At 41.3% G+C, this 24,357-nt stretch overlaps 2 protein-coding genes across 5 annotated transcripts in view; one reads left to right on the top strand and one right to left on the bottom strand.

Annotated features, from left to right (window-relative positions):
* Positions 1-24,357, top strand: part of PTPRG (protein tyrosine phosphatase receptor type G) — a 705,078-nt gene that overhangs the window by 70,350 nt on the left and 610,371 nt on the right. The window lies entirely within an intron of this gene.
* Positions 4,607-5,029, bottom strand: LOC112666001 (60S ribosomal protein L36a-like). Its single transcript, XM_025456412.3, has one exon. It carries the CDS (start codon positions 4,998-5,000, stop codon positions 4,653-4,655), a length of 348 nt encoding a protein of 115 aa, XP_025312197.1. The 5' UTR covers positions 5,001-5,029; the 3' UTR covers positions 4,607-4,652.

Below are 24,357 nucleotides of genomic sequence, written 5' to 3'. Positions count from 1 at the left end.
ATGTATGTATATGTATATATTACTTAAATCTATGTTTGACTTACTAACTTCAAATATTAGGCCATCTTATTTAGAGCTGACATCCATGTTTTTCTTAAATACCTGATATTTGTGCTCTACTGTCCTTGCATTTGTGCCTTGCCTCGACTGCTTTGAACTGCACTATTGCTTTGTCACTTGCTGACTTGGCTTCTTACTGGTCCCTGCCTGTTTCTATATGTGGCTTTCAGACCACTTGAGAAGGAGTGATGACTTGAGTGTGTTACCTGGGCTGCTACTTACCTGTGAGTGAGGAAACTATACTAGCTTCCCAGGGCTCCCAAAATTAAAAACTTAGAAGGAGAATCTATTCTTGACCTCTTTTTCCTTCCTATGGCTGTTGGTATACCTGGACTTGTGACTCCATCTCTGTGTGCTTCAACTGCCTCCACCTCTTCCTCCTGCCAAATCTCCCCATGGTCTCGCTCTGGTAAGGACGCTTGTCTTTGGATTTAGGACTCATCTGGATCATCTAGGATTAATATCTCCTGCCAGAATCCTTAACTTAATCACATATTCTGCTTGTAAGGTAGTATTTACTCTTTGATCATATAAGGTAATATTCATAAGTTCTGGAAATAAGGACATAGACTGAATTATTTGGGGGTGGTGGTGGTCAGGGGTCACTACTACTGTAGCCTAAAGCTGTAGATTTCTTCTAGCTGACAAGACATAAATGCAGAATGTTGGATGCTCAGCAAGAGCTGCCTGCTTGCTTTCCAGGGAATGAAGTGATGTATTGGTCTTCTGTTGCATCCTTCTGTTTTTTGTTCAGTAAAAACTTGGCACGTACTAGGGACTGGGTAGGCATGGGGGGTATACCCTTCAAAGCATTACAGCTGCTAGGTCTGTCCTTAATTGGGTTTGCATTCCACTGGAGACTCTGTGAGTTCTGCTTTGAACTCTCACCACCCACTAGCCATACAGACTTTTTCCTCACTCTCCCTGTTCTCAGAGAATCCTGCCCATCGTCCACGATTGACAGCCTCGTTTCTGGTTGAGTGCTCTATGTGAACAGGAAAATTCATAGTAGTCATAGGAGAGGAAATGAAGCGATGTGGTTGGTGGGCAAGGGACAGCCATTAATGTCTTGTCATTTCCCCAAAATGAAAGCTATCCTGTGAAGAGCTCAGCATAGAACCAGAGGTATATGATATGGCTATTTCCAACACCAAAATGGGGTTTCTCTCCATTGTTTGGTAGATGTTGATTGTCATCAGCATGATTGTCACCATTGTCATCCTCCTCTTCCTCTTCATCATTCTCTTCCTCCTCATGAGTTCGACTTGTAGAACATATGTGAAAGGTCAAGCTTGTGCCAAGTACTCTTGGCAATTAAACATTACCATGTTTAATTCCCATACAATTTCCCCGAGGGAGCGACTATTATCATCCCATTTAACAGATGAGATAAATGAGCCTTGGGGGAGAAGTTACTGTTTATATTCCTGTGGTTATGTAACCTGCCTCTTTATTCATCCTTCACAATGGGCTTTCAGGTTTTAAGGAAAGGAAGTCTAACAAACACAAACATTAAAGGCAATGCAATGATTTTTTTTTCAAGGTCCATTTGCTTTTGGATATTTCATATCTTGTTTGGTTTCTTAGTTCACTTTCAGAATATAATGGATCTGAAATAAACAGGGCCCTAGTCTTTGGAGTTTCTTTTCCTTTGCTGCTATAAGTGGGAAGGTCTTTGCATATCAGAGGAGAGGGTTGATGGATTGTATTGTGTCTCTCAATGTTTGGGAGTTTCTGAAGAGCTTAGCATGGAGATGTGGGAAAATCAGGGGAGAGCTCTGCCAGCTTTGGCTGGAGGGGATCCAAGCAGGTTGTTTTCTGATTATATGCAATTAGAAGCATGGTTACCGAGAAGAATCTGAAGCTTAACCATTTGGTCTTCTCCTTGAAGTACCCTGTTAGCTCTGAAGTACTTGGTTCTACTGAAATGCGTGGAATTCCTTTCTCTTCTCTTTCTTGTCTCCCTTCCTCCCTCCTTCAAATATATATAGAACACCTATCATAAAGCATTGTTCTTGGCATTGGGGCTACAGCAGTAAACAGAAACAGCTGAAAACCCTTGTGTCAATGGGCATTTATTTAACTGGGACAAAATGGAAACCGCAGGAGAGCCAGAAGCCACAACGCATGGTTATCCTGTGGACTGCAGCTATTGTGTGAGTACTTTGTTAGGGAGTGATTATTTTTATTAATCTGGGGGAGAGACATTTTATAAATGTTTATTTCTCCTTACTTTCTTTATTAATGCATTTTTAAAGGAAAAATCACTGACTTAGTTCTGACTCTCATTTAGGTAAGTGATTCCAATTCATTTAAGGCTTACCAGCTTCTGTGTTTTGTCCTGCTGCAGATGGGCTCAAGGTTCTGTTTAGAAGATGGACCCTTAGTACTTAGAGAAACTTAATCCAGGTTTAGGAGTGTTAACAGATGCCTTATGAAATCTGACAGGGATTAAGAATCGAAAGTAATTTCTTTGTTTGGTTTGGGGAGGGGTGGGGCCCAAATCTAGATGCATGGTCATGAACCATAATTTCAGTGCTTATGACTTAGAAAAATTAAAAGCTGGAAGTAAAGCTTTCTTGCTGTAAAGATCTGAGATTTAGGATGGATGGGTCTCATTTTGCTTTGCATTTATATTTAATGGCCCAGGTCTCTTTCCTGTGGGCTGGTGTACATTTAACTAATGAATGCCTTCTGAGGAGACCTTGCTGGCAGTAACGAGGTCATGCCCAGCCTCCCCATCTGGAAGCCCCGGAGGGAAATCTGGCCCAGTGACCAGCGGGCCTCTTGCAGGGCTTACCTGCAGACTTGTTTTCACGCTCCCTACTCGCCTGGATTGTTAGTTTATAAAAATCAAAGGCCCAGGCACAAGCCCACGTGCCAACCCTGAGTTATTAAATCTGCTCTTCTGGCCGTTTCTCACAGCCGCAGAGCTTGCCCACCAGCCACAGATCCTGACCCCGTGCTGTGCTGTGTGCCTTTCCCTGCCTTGGGCCGTCAGCCTTCCAATTTGTAAAGCCATCGTTAAATTGAGTTCAGACTGTTGATTCCATTTTTCTCGTGTACAGTTTGTCAGTTCTTTCTGCTTTAATGCCTCGTGTGAGGACTTTCCTTGGCCAGCCGCGGGGGGAGTCTTCGTTCTGTTCTCTTATGCCTGCTTCGGGGCTGGGGGCAGCCTAGGAACCTCTGGTGGTGCCAGGAATGCAACCGAGGAGTTCCGAGTGCTGGGCCACCTGGGCACGCAGAGAGGTGGCCCATCGCCCCCAGGACAGGTGTGCCTGTGCCAAGGGCACTGCTGAGAAAAGAGAGGCCTGAGCCCTCAGCAGACTCCTCTGCGATGGCTCTGCTGCACTTTGTACCAAGTGCGCCCCTGCTGACCTGGGATAATGTTTGAACTCCACATCTGGCTGAAAAGGAGAAAGGAGGCTTGTGCTATTTATAGCTTCTGATTATTCTATATGTAGTGGAAGCTTAGGTCTATGAGTATGTATGTTTTTTTAAAAATTAAGAATAGCTTTTGATACTGAGTAACCAGGTAGTAGATGAGTGGGAGTTTTTCCTTTATGAAATCACTGTAGCTAACAATGGAGACAAAGTGGTGGAAATGGAGGATTGCCATTTTGCAGCCACTAATGGATTGCCAAATCTAGGCATGGGCATCAACACTTAATCATATTACAAAAAAAACCCCATTTTATGAGCTTCTGGTGGTAGACACATTATATCTTAGAAAATAAACAAGTCTTATAACTCCCTGCCCCATCTACCTCTTACCCCCACCCACAAAACCCCCCCAAATCAAGACAAAAACCACATGTGAATCTATTCAAGTGTACCAACCTAAGGGAATTCTGGAGGAATTAAAAACATCATAAAGGGTACCATAGGAATACAGAAGGCAAATTCTAGACTGACCAAAGATTTGGATTTAAAAAAAAAAAGGGGGGGGATTTATTTATTTATTTATTTATTTATTTATTTATTTATTTATTTATTTTGGTGGGAGGGGCAGAGAGAGAGAAAGAATCTCAAGCTGACTCCAAGCAGTGTAGAGCCCTGTGGTGGAGCTTGATGTCAAAATCCTGGGATCACAACCTGAGGCGAAACCAAGAGTTGGATGCTTAACTGACTTCATCAACCAGATGCCTCAGATCTGGATTATTTAATGAGTAAATTGCAATGGGGAAATAAAAAGAGATGAAGAGGAAAGACCTACTGGTCAAGCTCTGTATGGACCTGATCTGGATCCTGATTCAAATGAATTAATTAGTCCAAACTAGGCACTTGGAAATTATAACATGGATTGGAAATGGTAGTATATTAGGAGAATATTTTAAAGTTGTTTAGGGATGATGATGGTTTTATGGATTTTTTTTTTTTAAGTAGGCTCCATGCCCAGTGAGGGGCCCGACATACGACTTGAACTCGACTCCTGAGATCAAGGCCTGAGCTGAGATCAAGAGTTAGAGGTTTGACTGAGCCACTCAGGCACTCCAATTTTATGATTTTTTAAAAAAATGAGTATTTATTTATTTATTTATTTATGGAACATAACATCAAGATTTTATTGTCTTCATAACAAAATATGAAGTTTAGAACTGGATCACTTGGCCCTTTCTCTTCTTATCTCCTCCCAGTTCAAAATGCTTGCATCGCTTAATAGCCAGCATTCTCTTAGATCTGCAGTTGGGCTCAACACATTCAAGCCTCAGCACAATCTTCTTTGTAGTTTTAGCCTTTTCCTGGAAGATTGGCTTAGTCTGTCCACCATAGCCACTCTGCTTCTGGTCATAATGCCGCTTTCCCTGGGTGTAAAGAGAATCTTTGCCTTTCTTGTACTGTGTCACTTTGTGGGGTTGGTGCTTACCACACTTCTTGCAGAAAGTCCAGCGGGTTTTCGGAACATTCACCAATCGTTGTGAGAGCGCTATCGGCACCATGAGCCTCTATTTAAAAAGTATTTATGGTTTCAGGTAATATGCAAGGAGGGAATTTAGGTAGGCATCATGGAAAAATATTGGCCTTGGGTTCATAATCCTGTGAGGCTGGGGACTGAATAAAATATATGGGAGTGGAGCTTCCATTTATATTTGTGTTTATTGGAAATTTTCCAGGTTTAGAAATAAAAACAGGAGATAGGGTAAGTTATCTCCAAAAAAAGCTTTTCCTAATATAAAAGCTACATATGTTCATTGTAATAAACACGGTAAAATAAATATGCTTTTGCATTAGTTACCTTGAATACCTTGGTGTACTTGGGTATATATTTGTCTTAGATTTCTTTTTTTGATGAAAATTGTATTCTGTTGTAATCTGCCCTCTACATTGAACTGTTTATTTTGCGTGTTCTAGGCCGTTACTCTTCTAAAACCTTTAGAATTGATCATGGAGAAATGTTTAATGCTTACACCATGATTTTATTTAACTGTTCCTTATTGTTAAATAAATGGTGCTTATAATTTTGGATATTATAATGAGTGCTGTGATGAAAATCCCTCTAACTAAATCCCAACACTTGGCCTACTTTCCTAAAATAAATTCCTCGGAAATCTAAGGCGTGTTTGTCCCTAGTGTATCGGGTAGCTTTTGCTTGCACACTGTGCTTGTGAAACGTTCTTCGCTTTCTTTCAGAATGGTAAGCCTCATCTTTTCAGTATCCTTCCTGTTTCATAAACTTGTCGAGATGTTCACAAATGTCCACACAATTGCCTGTTGTTCCCTAGATCTTTGAAAGGTGCCATATTCTCATTGGAGCTTGGAAAGAAGATATAATCTTTATTACTTAGGTGGAGCCTTGTAATGACTGTAAAATAAAAATGAATATTCAGCATTTCATCAAGCTAAAAACAATGAGGCCCGCCCTATGCTTTGACATTTATTAGTCTGAAGGGGAAATTTCCTTGGTAAGCATGGAGCATTGCAGGAGCTACCAGATGACTTTGCAGCATCAGTGTTCCAGACAGATTTGGGAGAAGAACATAACACTGCCCCTGCTAGTGTTTTAAAATGCTTTGGGTTGGGTCAGTTGGGTGCGGCCAGCTGCTAGGGTGGTACAGAGACCTCGTAGAAACGTATTTTGTGATCAGAGGTCACCTCTCATTTCTCTGTCCGGTTTTTCTTTTTTCACCCTGGCAGTGAGAGACTGGACCTTCCTTGAAATCCACTGTGTTTCCAAATTCCACACTGGAGCTTGTCCGTTTCTTTTCTCTGGATGCAGGGACTTTGGTAACTAAAGACTGAATTGTTTGGTTTTGGAGGTGGGTTAATGAGGAGTGGTAGCTTAGGTCTTTTTGGGCCTCTAGATAACAGAAATAGGAGTCGCTCATCTAATTTGACAGTGCTTAGGATGAAAACAAGAGCTCTACTTAGGCCTTCTGTGAACAGAACTGCTTAGGACCCTTGCTTAGTCTCGTGTCCTCCTCCTGATGGGGAGGTCTTTTTTGCACAGGCCTTGGAGAAAAGTGAGTGATTAACTCTAGTTTAGTGGTTAAAAGCAAAGGCTCTGTAATGCAGACAGGACCGAGTTTGCATCATAGCTGTGCCACGTGTAGTTTTGTGATCTTTTTCAGATGTGAACTTGTGCCTTCCATTTCCACATTTGTAAAATGGGGGACAGTAGTAGAACCTACCTCACAGGTTGGCTGTGAGGAGTCAATAAAATAAAAATGAAGTAATATATATGTTTACAGTGATTAGAGCAGTGCCTGGTGTGTAATAATGGCTTTATAAATAATAATTACTGATATGCTAGCTTTTTAAGAAGCATTTTAAGGCATCTCATCCAGCACAGCGATTGCATATAGTAGGCAGTTAGCTAATGCTTGTTACACGGTCAGTTTAATTGTATAACAGTTCATTTAACTCTTCTAGATCAACTGTGCTACCCTTTGGTTTGAATTTATTTACACCCCACAGAAAGGAGCAGATGAGGCTACTAGTTTTTCCTCTCATCAGGCTCTGTAGAATTCAATCCATTATGTACATAGCACCTACCCTAACAAGGGTGATCACGATCACATTTAAATTATACTGTGTACCTACAGAGTTTCAGCAGATGTGTGAATATTAAGTTATTAATAACTAATTGGGTGCTAATTACGTGCCCTGGGAGTTCTTGGAGCTGATAAAGAGGTGTCACCTACTGTGTCAGGCCTCTGTTCAGCCCTGGAAAATCATTTTTGGCAGATGTGCCGAAGTTCACTTTTGAGCTCTAGATTTCTGACATCGTCTTCCACAAGCCTTGGTTTTATTTTTTTGAGCTCATGAAACCTTCCCCTGAAATTGATGCGACTTCCAGTGGAAATTCCATTTGCAAAGATGGGATAGCCAGTAAGCAACCATAGTTTTTTGTCTGTGAGGAGATACTAGAACTAAGAGTCATCTCTGGGAAGTATTAAAAAATGTTGAAGGGAATCCATGAGTAATTCTAAAGGCCAGTGGGGTTTTTTGGTGTATTTGGGGAGATGCTCTATTTTTGAAGGAAACTTCAAGTTGGATCTTGCAAGATTTCACTTAAACGCTAAGGATACACATCTCACATTAGCCTCCCCATAGCCCATCAGTATTTCATCAGTCATTCTAATTCCATCCTAGTTGGTAATAGTTTGGCTTTTGTTAACTGGAAGAGAGCTCTAAGTTAGAAATCCTGGATGCAGGTCATCAGGCAAGGAATATGTTCTATGATATCTAACATTTATGGAAACATATAAAATTAAAGGAGCTATTTTTAATGAGATAATCATTGAAAATACTACCTCTCTTCCTTTTATCTCTCATTACTGGTAAGCTTTAAATTGCTGGAACAGGCAAGGTACTCTTCTGTCTTTAAGTCAATACAATGAGAGAGTGAGGTGTTGCTTCATGATTGACAGAACCCATTTGCTGCTAGGGACTTATTAGAATATTAGGGTTTCCTGATTTGCTTTGTCTTTTAAAATTAGCTTCATAAACGCACACACTTGAACAGACTCCTGAGTTTGGGTGTTACCTTTCCTCCTACCCAACTAAGAACATTTAAAAAGAATCAAAGCATTTCTAGGCTAGGGATAAAAATATATTTTAAGTGATATAAGGGAAAACTGAAGATGGAAGTAAATAAACGAGAGCTTAGGTTTAGCAAATATTGACAACGATTAACACCTCTTATTGGTCAAATTGGCTGAAAACCCAGTGTTTGAGTTGAACCACAGGAAATAAAAACTACCCAGTTGGGTTGTGGTTGATGGCTTTGTCCACACTACACATACCAGTTCCATCCTGTGTGTTTGCCTGTCTGCTGTCTGAAACCCCTTTCTGGGTTTGGGCCTTGTCTGCTCTGAGTCGTGCTGGAGGCAGAGCCTGTCTGACAGTCAGGTTTCCAGCTTCTCTTGCAGCTAATATGGGGGCATGTGACCTGGATTCCACCAGTTACATACGTCTCCCTTGGACTTTGGATCCATAGCTGGTATTGCCAAGATGCAGGGACAGAGGAAAAGCCATCTTGGCAGTGGCCACAACATCCTGTTGACAGGCAGCAGTGGGTAGTTGGAGGGGCCTCTTTGCCTTAACTGACTTGAGTCTTGTGCTTGGTTATCTAGCCCTGAGGTTGGCATGTTTTTTCTGTTAGTAAATATTTCAGGCTTTGTGGGATATACAGTCTTTTTTGGAACTACTCAACTCTGCTGTTGTAGTGTGAAAGCAGCCATGGACAGTATATATAGATGTGGATATAGTTTGCCAATCCCTGATCTAGCCTACCCAGTGATCCTGAGAACTAAGCTACCTCATACTTGCAACACATTCTTTTTCTTAGATTGGGCAAAATTGGTTTATTTTTCTTGCCTCCAGGATGCTCGTTCCTACTTGTAGACTCCTTCGTTCTAATTTACTGTATGGAGGGGCTGTAAAATCCCACCTGTTTTATACACAGATAGGGGCTGTTCCTACCTCCAAAGAGATGGCAGCTCTCAGGATAAAATATGGCTCACTCCCAATTCTCTGTAGTATTAATTCTTAACTGAATGTATACTCTTTGTCTAAAACTCTTTTGGAGTTATACATCCTGAAATCCTTGCATTTGAAACGTTGTTTCCCCCTAAAGGGTTCTGTGTACCCTTTACTTGGTCTCCCCTAATAGTACATTCTATATAATTGTAGTATGACTTTAAAACTAGGAGTTTGATTTAAAATTTGTAGACTTTGTTCTGATCTCACTAGTTAGGCACACACTCAGTTGTGTATGTGATGTGCCTGTGTGTTTTTCTGTGCATTATTATCATATGTGTAGACTCATGTAACCATCACCACAGTCAAGATATAGGACTGTTCCATTGCCACAGAGGTCGCATGTGCTTCCCCTTTAGAGCTGCACTGAGCCCGTCCCTAACCCCTGGCTATCATTAATTTGTTGTTGTTTAACCTTGTAACCTTTTGGGGCTGGTTTTCTCCACTCAGCACAATTCTTTGGACCCGTCCATGCTGTTGGTCCCTTTTTGTTGCTGAGTAGTGTTCCGTGGTAGGGATGTAGTTTGGTTTTGTAAACCGTTCATCTATTGAAGGACTTCTGGGTTTTTAGTCTGGGGATATTACAAATAAAGCTGCTATGAACATTCACATACAGGTTTTTGATTGAATTTAAGTTTTCATTTCTCTGAGATAAACACCCAAGAGTGCAATTGTAGGGTCATGCGGTAAGCACACATTTAGTTTTATAGGCAATTACCAAACTATTTTCCTTAGCTGGGTGCACGGCAACTTGTATTCGCAATGTTGGAAGGGTTCTTCCTGCCTTTTTATTTTATCCTCTTTAAAACCATTATCTCGGTTAGTTTTACTAAAACAATAATTGCAATTCTCTTACGTGCCAGATATTATTTATACTAAGCACCATACACATAGTATCTAATTTAATCCTCGTAACAAATCCTCAAGCAAGGCTGATACCATGGTTTTCTCATGAGAGGGAAACTGAGTCAGAGTGTAATTAACTTGTTCAAGTTCACCCAGGACATTAATAGGCAGATCTGCAATTCAAACTTTGTCTTTGGAGCTAGTGTTCTTAACCACCTCTCTAGACTGCTTTTCTCTAGACTGAAGATTTCTAGACAAATCTTCCTTTTTGAAGATTTTATTTATTCATGAGAGACAGGAGAGAGAGAGAGAGAGAGACAGAGAGGCAGAGACACAAGCAGAGGGAGAAGCAGGCTCCATGTAGAGAGCTTGATGTGGGACTTGATCCCGGGACTCCAGATCAGGCCCCGGACTGAAGGCAGCGCTAACCCGCTGAGCCACCCGCGCTGCCCCTAGACTGACTGCTTTTCTAAAGTACCACTAAATGTTCGATTCACTCAGTGCCTTCAGATGTTTCCTTATAAAGTATCTCAAGTCTGATGATGGCATTTTTGAAGCCCATGATAGCCTGCCCACTTACTAACACTCTCCTGCACCTATTGTGAATCCTCTGTTGCTTTGGATCATATTTGCCCTCCTGGCTTTTGACGTACCTGAAGTCTAAGACTTTTCACAACTTCGTGGTAAGTGGGGGCTTAATGTTTGACTAAATGGATCTTGTTGCGTGGTCACCTGGGAATATTCTAACAGTGCAAGTGGTAAGGAATCTATCATGGTATGTGGTGAACTGGAGATGAAGACTTTGAGTTTTAACTCAACACATTTGTGTGGCTGTAGGTTTGTTACCTGTGGAAATTTGTTCCATGTCCAAGCCCTCATAACTGAATGTTAGGTGAACTTAACAGAATCTAACCACTAGAGATTCCCTGGCATCCCCAAGGAATCCATCCTTTTCTTCCTTGAATGCCTTTATGTGTTCCAGACACAGTTCTAGGTTCCAAGGACCCAGATGTAAGACACTTAGCCTACCCCCTATCAGGATACACACATTCACTAAAAGGAATGTCAAAAGGGAGAATCCAAGGAAAGAATGAAATGCTCTTACATACTCTTGTGATAGAAGAGAAATTTCCTCCTGGAACACACATCTTGAAATACCTAATTTTTTCTGTTCTGACACAAAAAGCCTTTCATTTTGTGCCAGTGGCTAGCTGCAGGGTGTTTGATTGGGGTGGCTCCAGGCTAATGTACCAAGGGAATGCCTGCACCTCCTAGGCTTTCTGCTGCAGAACACACGCTCCTGACACACTCATTTGGCTGCCATCTGGAATCAACTTCTTCCAAAGAGAAGGGGTAGAAAATGTTCTATTACGTTCTATTACTCTCTATTGGAAGAATAATGGCATATTGATCGAATGTTTCCCAAGAGAATGTTTTCATGTGCTTCCTGTATATTTCAAACTCTAAATAGGAAAAGGAGTAATGGTGGCAGTGGGTGCGTCAGGTAGTGAATCTCCACTTTGAAGACTCTGATCTTTGTTGAAGTAATTATTTAGTGAGAAAATAAAGGATGAGCCCATAAGCTAAGAAATGCATACAGGTTTAACACAGAGTAGTGATGTCCAGGAGCAGTCATGTGTGAGTTTACTACTGAGGTAGAAAAAAAGCTAGTAGAACTTTGCTCTCAATCAGAATAACAACTAGGTTATTGTGTTAAGTGTAGTGCAGGGTTCTTTGTATTTTGACTACTCTCAGAAGTATGTTTGTCCTATTTAACACTAAGCAAACTGACACTATTTTACTCAAGATCACATGGTTGGTGACGGGGCTTGTGGAGCCTGGGTTTGGGGTTTGGACTCTGCTTTATTCTGTCCCTAAACCTGTTATTTGAGCCAGCATGCTATATTCTGTTTTGCCAGAAGCAGACTGTACCCTTTACAAAGAGCAGCCAGGAGGTCCTAATAAACGTGGCACTGGGGTTTACTACTAACCCTAATAAGGGACATCTCTCTCTCTCTCTCTCTCTCTCTCTCTCTCTCTTCTTTTCGATTTCTCTTTGTCCTTAATTCTCCTTTCTTTTCTTCTGAAAAGGAAAAATAAAAATATAAGCACCAGGGGTTAGGATGCCTGGTAATTTTGGTCTTCCCAGTAGAAATGCAGTGATACATCCTAAAAATATGAAAAGCACAGCTCTATCCTGCTGTCGAGAAATGATCTTTTGATGCACAAGAGTTACAAAACGGAATCAATGAAGCCAAGGGTGGAGGCTACATATACCGTAATCCTGAAAACGTGGAATGCCAGCGAAGTATTACAGAATTGGCCATTGCCACATTCCTGGGAACATTAGCGGGAATGTGTAATACAAGATTTTTGTGGAATGAGACTCATGTTCGAAGAGCAGAGTGGAGAGCTCTGCACAAAACTGCTGAGAAGCAGCCAGAAAAGGGCTCATGAATGATTGAGCCCTGGCCAGGAGAAAGGATATTTGGCACCTGACTTAATAGGATGCACTGTTATCCAACGGTTGGATGTATCCGCTGTTTTCGGGAGGAGGACTGTGGGACTTCTCTTGGGGTGATGACTGAGGAAGGAAGTTTTGTGTTTGAGCCCATGTGTTTCTCACCAGCAGTGTTCTTTTCTGTGGAACGAATGTTTCTGAGCCCTAGTGTGAACATTTAATGGAATTAAATAAGCATTTCATCATCAAACGAAGTCAGGTTTTATTTTCAGATTTATTAATGGGATAATTTTTGGCTGCTTTGTGTTCTTTTAACTCTTGAATTGCAGATGAGTTCCTTTGTCAGATGTTTGCATTTGGAAAGGGCTTTCACCACTGTTTGGCTTATGGCTTGCTTTTCTTGTTTACTTTATGTGATAAACGAATTTTAACTACCAATAATAAAAGTTTTAGGAATCCTATTTACATCTGAACAATGATTTGGCAACTCGAACCTATATTTTTTTGCTCTGGAGTTGTCTAGTAAAAAGTTTATATGATTCTGCTGACTCTAATGGCTCAGATAAATTATACATTTATCTGTGTGTGTGTTTATATTTCTTTCTTCACTGCCTACACTTTTAGAACCCTATTTATCAACCTCAATTACACCGGTGTATTTGGACACTCTCAGGTTTTTTTAAAGGAAAAATGTAATTTCTGTATGCTACCAGATGGGTGTGTTGGCTATAAGCTAAAAATCCCAAAATACTTAACAGACCATCTGGTGTCTTGGTAGGGTTTAATCGATTAAGTTCTTGTGAACTGATTTCCAGGCTCATCAGAGGTGATCTTAACCCCCTTTGGATTTTTGTTTTTAAAAAGTTGTTTGTCTTCTATCCTATTGTTAATCTTCCCTTAGGATTTTCATACAAACTATTGGTGGTAGATGGTATCCACCGTTTATTTATGTGCACATATGGTGTCGGATTGATCAGTGATAGGGTGTCCTGAACACACCTGTTGAGGCTGGCGGATTAGGCTTAGTTCATGGCACAAAGCTTTTATCAGGAGATGGTAACTGGTCCAAAGGGGAGTTGCCCTTCCCTGGATTCATTGCCATTGAGCTGGAAGCTAAGCAATTTCTGTGCACAGACAAACACATTGGAAGTATTTTGGGTATGTACATTGTACTGGGTAGGTCATCTCTTAATACTATGGCTCTTGTGTATCTTGGGCAGTGTTCAAACTACCCGACATGTTGTTCTGTACAAGTCATCCAAGAGTTAAATAAATAGTACTATAATCCTTATTTTGCGGATGCACTGTTAGCCATTGGCTGAGCTGGTAACTTAAAGTCTGTCTGCGTCTAACTTTGAAGTTTGAATTTCCTCCACAGTGTAGTTCCCAGTGGATGACAACTTGCTAAGCCCCCTTTCTATGCCATGGACAGGACTAGGGTTAGTGGATCCTCAGAGGAACAAATGTTCTCCATCTCTGTCTTTCTGGAAATTTGCTCCTCTGGTACAAAACATTTTAAGTACTGTTAAAATCTTAAGTACTCTTATTCGTATTTAAGATAGGCATTTGGTTTTTCTACAATATGATTTTATTCTAATACTTTAAATGCGGGCTTGTCAATCTCAGCACTATTGATATTTGGGGGCTAAATAATTCTGTTGTAGGGGGTTGTCCTGTGCATTGTAGGATATTTAGCAGCATCCTTGGTCTCTACTGAATAATGCCACTGGCACTCCACGTCCAAAATGAGACAACCAAAAGTATCTTCAGACATTGCTCAAAAGTCCTCTGGGGGAAAATTCCCCCTATTTGAGAACTACTCTTTTAAAGTTACTGCCAGCTATTTGTCATTGGGTAAAAGGTCAAACACCTATTTTGGCAGCTGCATAATCTTCCTGTCAAAGAAGAGGAGATTTACAACACAGCCACCCATGTCATGAAGGTAGAAATTATGCCAAGCAACAAATTTGTATTATTTTATTTAAATTCAGTTTGGTAATATATAGTATAACACCCACTGCTCACCCCATCCAGAAAATTTATATTTATTATAGAACATTTTATTAATACATGTAACATGGTGGAGGGCCATTTAAAAAAATGCTTATAAGCAAAAAAGGGAAGGACATTAAGAAAATCACCTCTTAATCTAGAGATAATGTTGACTTGATCTTTTGTTCTTCAATTTTGTAGTTTTTAATATATCTCACGTATAGGAAAGACATAATATACATACAGGGATAGATAGACTGTCCATAATGTTTTGCTTTTTCCCTTTATATTGTGAATATTTCCCATTTCTTTCATTCCCCTTCTCCAGCATGGTTCATAATGCACAGTACACCTCATTTGCTATTCCTCATCCCTTTTTTTTCCTTTTTTTTCTTTTCCTCATCCTTTTTAAAGAGCTGTGATAGTAATCTTTAATTAATAGAACAATATTTATTTTTCTATAATTTTGATGTTAGACATTTAATCTGTTTTTAGATTTTTTTTCTGTTCCTAATAATGCTTTGATTTATTCCCCAGATATTTATTTTTAACGTGCTATGTGCCAAGCATTGCTGTTTCAGGTACCCAGGGTAGAACAAATGAGCCAAACAGAGCCCTGCCCTAAAGGTTCCACCAGTCTAGCAGCAATCTCACAGCTAAGCCATTGTACATATTTCTGTGTTGTCTTGCTGAGATTCATTATGCCCTGCTGCTTTCTCCTATGTGTTGGCTGCCCTCCCCACCCCCCCCAACTTCCTTTGCTCATCTGGACCACCTCTTCCCACTGTAAAGACTTAGCCTCTGTGAATGGAAAGCTCTAGATTTCTGCTTCCCTGTGAGATTAGAATTAACCTTGGCTAAGACTGTTTCCAGTTTTCTAGCAAAATCAGCATGAGCCAGAATATACTAGAAACAGCATGTGTGTGCTTTGTTAACTGGGGGAACTGTCAAGGAACATGTAAAGCTAATTAAGGAATTTAATGTTACACAGAATATTGACAGAATGGTGTTTTTCTTGTGCTGGTTTTCATGGCTGGCCCCATGCAAAGCCCAGTGAGGCAGAGTAGAAGCATTAAAAAGATAGGAGATTTCGTGCCTTTCCTGAGTATTTGACCTTGGCGAATTACTAATCTTCTTGAGCCTCAGTTTACTCTTGTGCCTCATAGAGTTGTTGACAGAAGTGGATCAGATGTGTGAGCAGCATGTGGTTTAGGGTTTGGGGTGTGGTGCTTACTCAGAAGAGTGGAGGCTGCTCTTATTCCCATCCTGCGTTTTGACAGCCTTTTGAATCACTTTCCAAGTACCTGTTGTTTGCCTACCCTTTGCCAGATACTTGACATGCATTCTCAAGTCTTAATAGTATGCTCAGGAGATAGATGTAGGTAAAATTATGTCATTTTTTGCTTCATTTATTTTGAGGCTCCACTTTAAGGTGAATATACATTTACAGTGTCTTTCTGGTCTGTTGACCATTCTGTCCTTGGTTCTTACACTTGGCCTCAGGTTTGTATGGTTTAAACTTCCTGCAGGGGAGGGTTTTTGCTTGTTTGCTTGCTTGCTTGCTTGCTTTCTAAAATATTTTATTTATTTATTCATGAGAGATACACACACACACACACACACACACAGAGAGAGGCAGAGAGACACAGGCAGAGGGAGAAGCAGACTCCATGCAGGGAGCCCGATGTGGGACTCGATCCTGGGACTTCAGGATCAGGCCTTGGGCTGAAGGCGGTGCTAAACTGCTGAGCCACCCGGGCTGCTCTCTTTCTTTTCTTTTCTTTTCTTTTCTTTTCTTTTCTTTTCTTTTCTTTTTTCTTTTTCTTTTTCTTTTTCTTTTTTCTTTTTTCTTTTTTCTTTTCTTTTCTTTTCTTTTCTTTTTTTCTTTCTTTCTTTCTTTCTTTCTTTCTTTCTTTCTTTCTTTCTTTCTTTCTTCCTTCCTTCCTTCCTTCCTTCCTTCCTTCCTTCCTTCCTTCCTTCTTTCCCTTTCCTTTCCTTTCCTTTCCTTTCCTTTCCTTTCCTTTCCTTTCCTTTCCTTTCCTTTCCTTTCCTTTCCTTTCCTTTCCTTTCCTTTCTTTCTTCTCTTTCAGTTTTTATTTATTCATGAGAGACACACAGAGAGAGGCAGAGGGAGAAGCAGGCTGTTGCAGACATGGCACCCATTTGTTCATTTTGTGTTTCTCAGACACATTTTGGTAGTGTATCGTCTAGGTATTCAACAAGTCTGTACCGTATACTGTGCTCACCCACAAGCACAGCTACCATCTGAAATCAGGGATCTTTGATATTACTCTTAGAATTATTTTGGGGCATCTCGAGCCACATCTTTATATGATGGTGAACTGTTCCGCCTTTGGGCTGTCCCCCCATCTCTTTCCCTCTCCTTAGGCCTCCCTACTCCCAGAGACACAACAATACTGAAATTAGGCCCTTAACCCTGCAGTCAATAACCCTACAATGGCCTCTAAGTGTTCCCCTGAAAGGAACATTTGGATTTTTAAAACAAATTATTTATTTTAGTGGGGAAGGAGCAGGGAGAGGGAGAGGGAGTCTTAAGCAGACTTCGTGGTGAGTGCGGAGCCTGATGTGGGGCTTGATCTCACAACTCTGAGATCATGACCTGAGCCCAAACCAAGAGTCCGACACTTAGTTAAGTGCCACCCAGGCATCTCTGCATGTCTCTTATTTTAAATCAAAAGCTCAGGGATCCCTGGGTGGCGCAGCGGTTTGGCGCCTGCCTTTGGCCCAAGGCGCGATCCTGGAGACCCGGGATCGAATCCCACATTCGGGCTCCCGGTGCATGGAGCCTGCTTCTCCCTCTGCCTGTGTCTCTGCCTCTTTCTCTCTCTCTCTGTGACTATCATAAATAAATAAAAATTAAAAAAAAAATAAATCAAAAGCTCGGAATGATTAAGTTTAGCGAGGATGGCATCTTGAAAGCCAAGATCTGTTAAGAGCTAGGCTTCTTGCCCCGAACAGCCAAGCTGTGAATGCAAAGGAAAAGTTCTCAAAAGAAATAAAAGGTGCTACTCCAGTGAACACACATATGATAAGAAAGGAAATCAGCATTATTGCTGACATAGAGAAGGTTTTAGTGTTCTGGTTAGAAGATCAAACCAGTCTCAACATTGCCTTTAGCCAAAGCCTAATACAGAGCAAGGCCCCAACTCTCTTCAATCCTATGAAAATGAGACAGGTGGGGAAGCTCTAGAAGAAAGTTTGAAGCTAGCAGAGGTGGTTCATGAGGTTTCAGGAAAGAAGACATCTTTGTAAAACGAAAGTGCAAGGAGAAGCAGCAGCAAGTCAGAAAGTCTTGCTCAGATAATTAATACAGGCATGATTATACTAACCCATCTTATAGTGGAAGAAGATGCCTTCTAGGACTTTCATAGCTAGAGAGGAGAAGTCAATGCCCCGCTTCCAAGCTTCTAATAACAGGCTGACCTCTAGTCAGGGGCCAATAATACAAGTGGTGACTTTAGGAAAATGTTCATTTACCATTCTGAAAGCTATAGGGCCTTTAAGAATTTGCTAAATCTACTCTGTTTGTGCTCTGTACATGAAACAACAAAGCCTGGATGACAGCACATCTGTTTATGACACAGTTTACTGAATTTTTTTAAAAAAGATTTTATTTGTTTATTCATGAGAGAGAGAGAGAGAGAGAGGCAGAGACACAGGTAGAGGGAGAAGCAGGTTCCACGTGGGCAGGGAGCCCACCGTGGGACTCGATCCCTTGTCTCCAGGATCACGCCCTGGGCCGAAGGCAGGCGCTAAACCACTGAGCCACCCAGGGATCCCCCCAGTTTACTGAATATTTTAAGCTCACTGTTGAGACCTGTTTAGAAAAGATTCCTTTTAAAATATTACTGCTTTTTTACAGTACGTTTGATCATCCAAGAGCTCTGATAGAGATGCACATAAGATTAATGTTGCTCCCATGCCTGTTAACACAGCATCCATTCTACAGTCCATCATCAAGGTGTAATTTTGACTGTCAAGTCTTATTACTTAAGAAATATGGTGCGCCTGGCTGGCTCCTGACTGACTCAGTAGAGCATGGTCGTGAGTTCAAGCTCCATATTGGATCTGCAGCCTACTGGAAAAAAAAAAAAAAAAAAAAGAAACAAATACATTTTTAAGAGTATAGCTGTCGTAGACAGTGATTCCTGTGATCATCCCGGGCAAAGTAAATTGAAGACCTTCTGGAAAAGATTTGCCATCGAAAGGCAATTAAGAAATTTATGATTTAATAGAAAGAGGTCAAAATATCAACATGAATAGGAGTTGGGATTCCAACCTCCCAGAGGACTTAGAGGTTCAAGACTTCTGTGGAGGAAGTAACTGCAGATGAGGTGGAAAGAGAAAGAGAATCAGAATTAGAAGTTGTGCCTGAAGCTGGAAGTGAATTGCTGCAATCTGATAATAAAACTTTAACAGATGAGGAGGTACTTCTTATGGATGAGTGAAGAAAGTGGTTTCTTGAGATGAAACCTACTCCTGGTGAAGATGCTGTGATGAGTGTTGAAATGACACAAAGGATTTAGAATATTACATAAACTTAGTTGACAGAGCAGCTGTAACCACCACCCTGATCTATCAACATGGAACAAGACCCTGCACCAGCAAAAAGATTAAAACTCCTTGAAAGTTCAGATTTTTTTTAGCAATAAAGTTTTATTTGGGTTGAGATGTGTATACATTGTTCCCTTAGACATAATGCTATTGCCCACTTAAGACACTATAATATCTGTGTAAACATAACTTTTATATGCGCTGGGTAATCAAACAATTAATTTGGCTCACTTTATTGTGGTGTTGGCTTTCTTGCAGTGGTCTTGAATGGAACCTGTCGTTATGTCTTAGGTATGGCTGTTTTACATGTTCCCAGAGCTATGGCTGGCATGTAGTAGGTGTTTAAAAATACAGATTGAACGAATATTATTATTGAAACATCTTAGTCAAGGGGTACCTGGTGGGCTCAGGTACCAGGTGGGCTTAGTCAAGGGGTACCTGGTTGGCTCAGGTCATGATCTTGGGGTCCTGGGATTGAGCCCCATGTAGGGCTCCCTGCTCAGTGGGGAGTCTACTTCTCCCTTTCCCTCTGCCCCTCCCTCGCTTGTGCATGTGACTCTGTGTGTATGTGCATGTGTGCACGCACTCGTGTTTCTCTCTCAACTTAAAGGAAACATCTTAGTCAAGAAGGAATGTCAGTCATACTCAGTCTTTCTTAAAGGTATATTCTGGTTGATATGGTTACATACTTTGGCTATTTCACTTCTGAGTGTTGATGTCCTCTTTTTCATGAAAGGGTTTGCTTTCTTTTGACTTTGTTTCCCTGAGCATCCCTTACCTGATGCAAAAGAGCAGGTGACACAGAACTGGCCTGGTCTCAGTGATTAGCAAAGGTAGCTAATGCTCCTACAATCCCCAATTGTATTCCCATTGATACATGGGAATCAATCAGAGCTCACTGTTTGTTCTGTAGATAGAAGATGGCTTGGGTGGGTCATGTTCAGAATTCTTGAATATTGAAGACATTTTCCTTTGTTTCTTGGTCTTTGCTTTCTGGTTCCATAGACTTTACCTTGTTTTTCTATTGTAAACAAGGTTTTTATTTATTCCCCAGATACTATTTTTTTAAAAATTTTTATTTATTTATGATAGTCACAGAGAGAGAGAGAGAGAGAGAGAGAGGGAGAGGCAGAGACATAGGCAGAGGGAGAAGCAGGCTCCATGCCCTGGGAGCCCGATGTGCGATTCGATCCCAGGTCTCCAGGATCGCGCCCTGGGCCAAAGGCAGACGCTAAACCACTGCGCCACCCAGGGATCCCCCCCAGATACTATTTTTAACCCACTGTATGCTTCAGGCACCCAGGATAGGACAGTGAACAAAACATCCCTGCCCTCCTGAAGCTGAATGCTAGCAGGTAAATCATTGCATTTATATCTTTGGTTTGTTATTTTTTGGGGATTTATTGTCCCATAGTGTTTATTTGTTTGCTTGCTTGTTTTCAATTTGTTTATTTTGAGAGAGAGAGAGAGAGAGAGAGAGCATGGAGGGGGGCAGGGGAAAGGGAGCGAGAATCCCAAGCAGCCCCCTCCCCTGACCCCGCCCCCCCCAGCTTGTTGCATTGCTGGATCCCGTGATGGTGAGATCATGACCGGAGCAGAAATCAAGAGATGGACCCTCAACCAACTGAGCCACCCAGGCACCCTTGCCCTTGTGTTTTTTGAATGTTCTGTTTTCCAGCCTGCAACTTTCTTAGCTCAAAATGGAATCCATTGATTAAAAATGAAATGAATACAGGAGGCTTTAAAGCAGTTATTCACAGCGAGCAGTTGGATTTTCTTTTTCAAAGAGTGCCGCTCATGTGACTGCCGAGCGCTGGGCCATCCTCTCTGTCCTTAGGTTGATGGTAAACAGGCATCAGCAGGGAAGAGGCTCGTGCTTTGCGTGTTGAGAAGTGGGCTGCTGAGCAGCTCAGGTCCACTCAGCCTGGCCTTGCTCTTGTTGGTGATGTGAGGGTGCACTTGAACTCTGCTTCCTGGGCACGGACCCTGAGTACTCCCCTCATGGGCCGACAGCTCTGTGAAGAAGATGTTTGGAAAATTGAAGAGCTCCAGGCCCCAGGATGGAAGGGAAAGAGGATCTAATTTTTAGGGACTGCAAAAATGGGAATGTTCTAGCCTGGACCAAGCAGGTACAGATGTCTGTATGTTTGGGGCTGGTCACATTGCACCTGAACTTTGTGAATCCTGATGTCCCGACCAGAGGGTGTCCCAAGAGAGGGACTAGGTGAGGTCCTAGAAGTAGGCACTGGATTACCGGAAGGCAGTGTGCCATATGACTAAGATCCTGGAATGGCCCTCCAGCCAGGAAGCTAGCTGTGCCATTAACGATCTTGTGTGACCTTGCAGAGTTGGATGACAGTATGAATTCATTTCTCCATCTCCAAAATAGGAGTCCTATGTCAAACTTAAGCCCACTTCCCCACCCCCATCACACATGTGCTTTCAAATTTTGTTTTCTTTTTATCATTTATCACTGAGATAAGGGTTTGTTTTGTTGTCTATTTCCTCAACTAGAATGCTGTTCTCTTTGAGAGTCAGTTATTTGATTTTTTTTTTTTTAACACTGTTCTGTTCCAGCAGCCAGCACCTAATAGATGAAATATTTGTAGATTCAAAGAGTGAGTTAACTCGAGTCTGTGTACTGGAGTCTCATGGTCATTATCTTGTGCTCCCGGCCCCTCGTTCTTTGCTGCAGCCAGGAAAAGATTATCTCCAATTAAGAACTCAGTATATGTTTAGACATCATGGATTCTCCCCGTCATGCCCTTGGCACTTGACTTTTGAGTCTGTTTTCAGACCAGACCAGGAATGAGACGCTTGTTCCCATGGCTGGCTTTGGAGGATGTCTTTAGGAATTGCTGCTGACAGCCTTCTACTAGGGAGCATGAGCTCTGCTGTGTTTTCTCCTGCCCTGTTCCTGTTCCTCATTCCCCTTTCTCTGACAATGCCCAAGGCCTGGCAGGGACACCCTGGGGCTCCTGCAGCCTTAAAGACTTGCTGATCCCTGCTTTTAAGGGTCCTGAGCCATGGCCTGATGAACATCAAAGACAGGATGCTGGTGGTTTTTTATTTTTTTAGTTCCATAGCTGTCAGTTTGCTTAGATGTTTTCAGGGCTTCATAGAGGCATGTAAAATGTATGTTTGCTTTCATCGGCAAAGGCTATGATTGTGCAAGTCCAAACAGTGCCGCTCAGTTCAGTATTTTCTAGTTTAATTTTCGGTAGCTCTTGACGGACTCTATTCTGCTTCACTGGAGAGGAAGATGGTTTGATGGTGCTGTGCATGCTTCTTTAAGTGAAAAAGCCTTTGCAGAAAGTTTCTCCAGGCAGTAGGACGTAGCAGGAAAGACAGCTAAAAAATGGGAGTCTGAATTCTGATTTTGAGTGTTCACTACCCAAAAGACCTTAGGCAGATACTCTTATTTTTTTTATTTTTAAACCTTGAGGGTCAAGTTCTTCCTCTACCCAGAAGTGGATTAGATTCAATGTGGTATGGCCAGTAGATTCAATTTTGAGTGTCACTGGTGATTCATAGGTTGAGACTGCTTGGATCACTGTGTTGAGAAGGATTTGAAGTTGTGTCTAGGCTCATTGGCAAAGTGTCACGATTGACTTATGATTTTCCGTAGCCTCTTTACCTAAACCAAATGATACTATTTTTCATCCTGGATGGAATGTAAAGTTTCCTTTAAAAATAAGTTAGTTCAGTTGAAAGAATTGAGTTGGTTTTTAAAATAAGAGTAAATTCGTGTGTAGAGGGTATGGCTTAAGATACGGCGGAAACTATGAACATAGTATGAGAAAAAATGAAATTCTGGAAACATGAAGTTGGTGAATGTTACACTGTCTGACAGGTTATTCTTTTGGGGGTTTTTGTGCACATGGAAGTTCATTATTATTTCTGAAGGCAGTGCAGAGGTATTGAGTTGTGTTAATAAGTTTCTTTTTTTGACTGGGAGGTAAATCTGAACCCAAAACCTGCCCATGCACTCTCTAGAGAGAGGCTTTCTGTGTAGGATGTGAGCAGCAGTATAGAATGTAGAATAGTGTAGAAGTGAATCACTTGTACTCTGAACCTGGATTACCTCATGTTTACGTAACTAGTGGGAGGTAAAGTGATTTAACTTCTCTGATCCTCAGCTTCTCTTCATTAAAGTTGGGGCAGTAGTCATACCTGCCTCATGGTATTGGTACAAGGCTTAAATGGGTCGATTCAGGGGAGCCTCTAGTTTAGTACAAGATAGAATTCATGTGTTTATAATGATAATTATTGGACATAGGGAACCTTAAACAGTTCATTAAGCATATTTGAATATTTTCCTCCTCATCTTAAAAAAAGAGGTAACTCGCCTTACTGATTGCTTAGACTACTCAATTCTGGACTTTTATTATTTTTACGGAAGTTTGCCCCTCCCTTTTTTAAAAAAGGAAGGAAGTTACTTCTGGATGGAAGAGTAGCAAATCTTGACTTTGGTGAATATTTTATTTCCCCCCTAGTTTCTATATGCTTTTTCTTGTGCTTGTGTATATCTTATTTATCTGGCTGCCCGAGGCAGTTTAGAATATGTAAGCATTTATACAACTGAGTATTTCTTAGAATTATGGCATCTTTGGTGAATGACTCTTTCTAGGCTGAGACATTTTATCATACTATAAATATCAGAAACACTAGAAATTAAACAATGAGTTTGTTTCATTTTTGTTTATAAATCCAACCCTTTTATTTTCCAGTGAAGTATTTTTTAAACTACCTTACTTTTTACCTCCTCTACAGAGCGAGTAAAGGGTAGATACTCATTTGTGCATAGATATTAACATTTTTATGTAAAGACTGCAGGCCTAGACACATAAAATCCCAGCACCTATGAGCTACTTTTGAAATGTGATTGTGGAGAAGAGAATAATGATTTAAGAACATTGGTCTGTCAAAACAAAACAAAACAAAACAAAACAAAACAAAACAAAACAAAACAAAACAAAACAAAACAAAACAAAACACCAGTCCCTTACAGTTTCTTTCCAAATACTGATAATTTAAATTTTAATAAGCACCAGGCCTAACACCTCCAGTATGGTTTTCTTTTCTTATTATCATGTACACGTTGATCTAGATCTGGTGAGTAGACCAATCGCTCTCAACCAGGGGAACTCTGGAGTGGGCCCCTGGGGTGTGGATGGACCCTTGGAAGAAAGGCAAGAGTTGTCCCAGGGGAATAGTGAGGTGCTTTTGGTACTGGACCCTCTTACGTCATGTGATCGCATGGGGGGTAGAGGTGACTGGAATCTCCAGAAATCCACCTCTGCTGTCTGGGCTGTTGCCCTAACCTGGGATCTGTTGCTTTCCCTGGGAAGTCAGTGCCCGCCAAGGTTCCAAGAGGGTGTGCGGAGAAGATCAGCAGGCTGTGCCTCTATGACAGAACAAATCCTGAGTAACCCTGAGGG

Source organism: Canis lupus, chromosome 20 (assembly GCF_003254725.2).
Source record: "Canis lupus dingo isolate Sandy chromosome 20, ASM325472v2, whole genome shotgun sequence".
Classification (NCBI taxonomy): Eukaryota; Metazoa; Chordata; class Mammalia; order Carnivora; family Canidae; genus Canis; species Canis lupus.
Note: the sequence above shows the minus strand (reverse complement) of the source record. Positions and strands in the feature narration are given on the sequence as shown.

Excerpts from the sequence above, each read along its gene's own strand:
- LOC112666001 (XM_025456412.3), bottom strand. The coding sequence starts at position 5,000 with ATGGTGCCGATAGCGCTCTCACAACGATTGGTGAATGTTCCGAAAACC.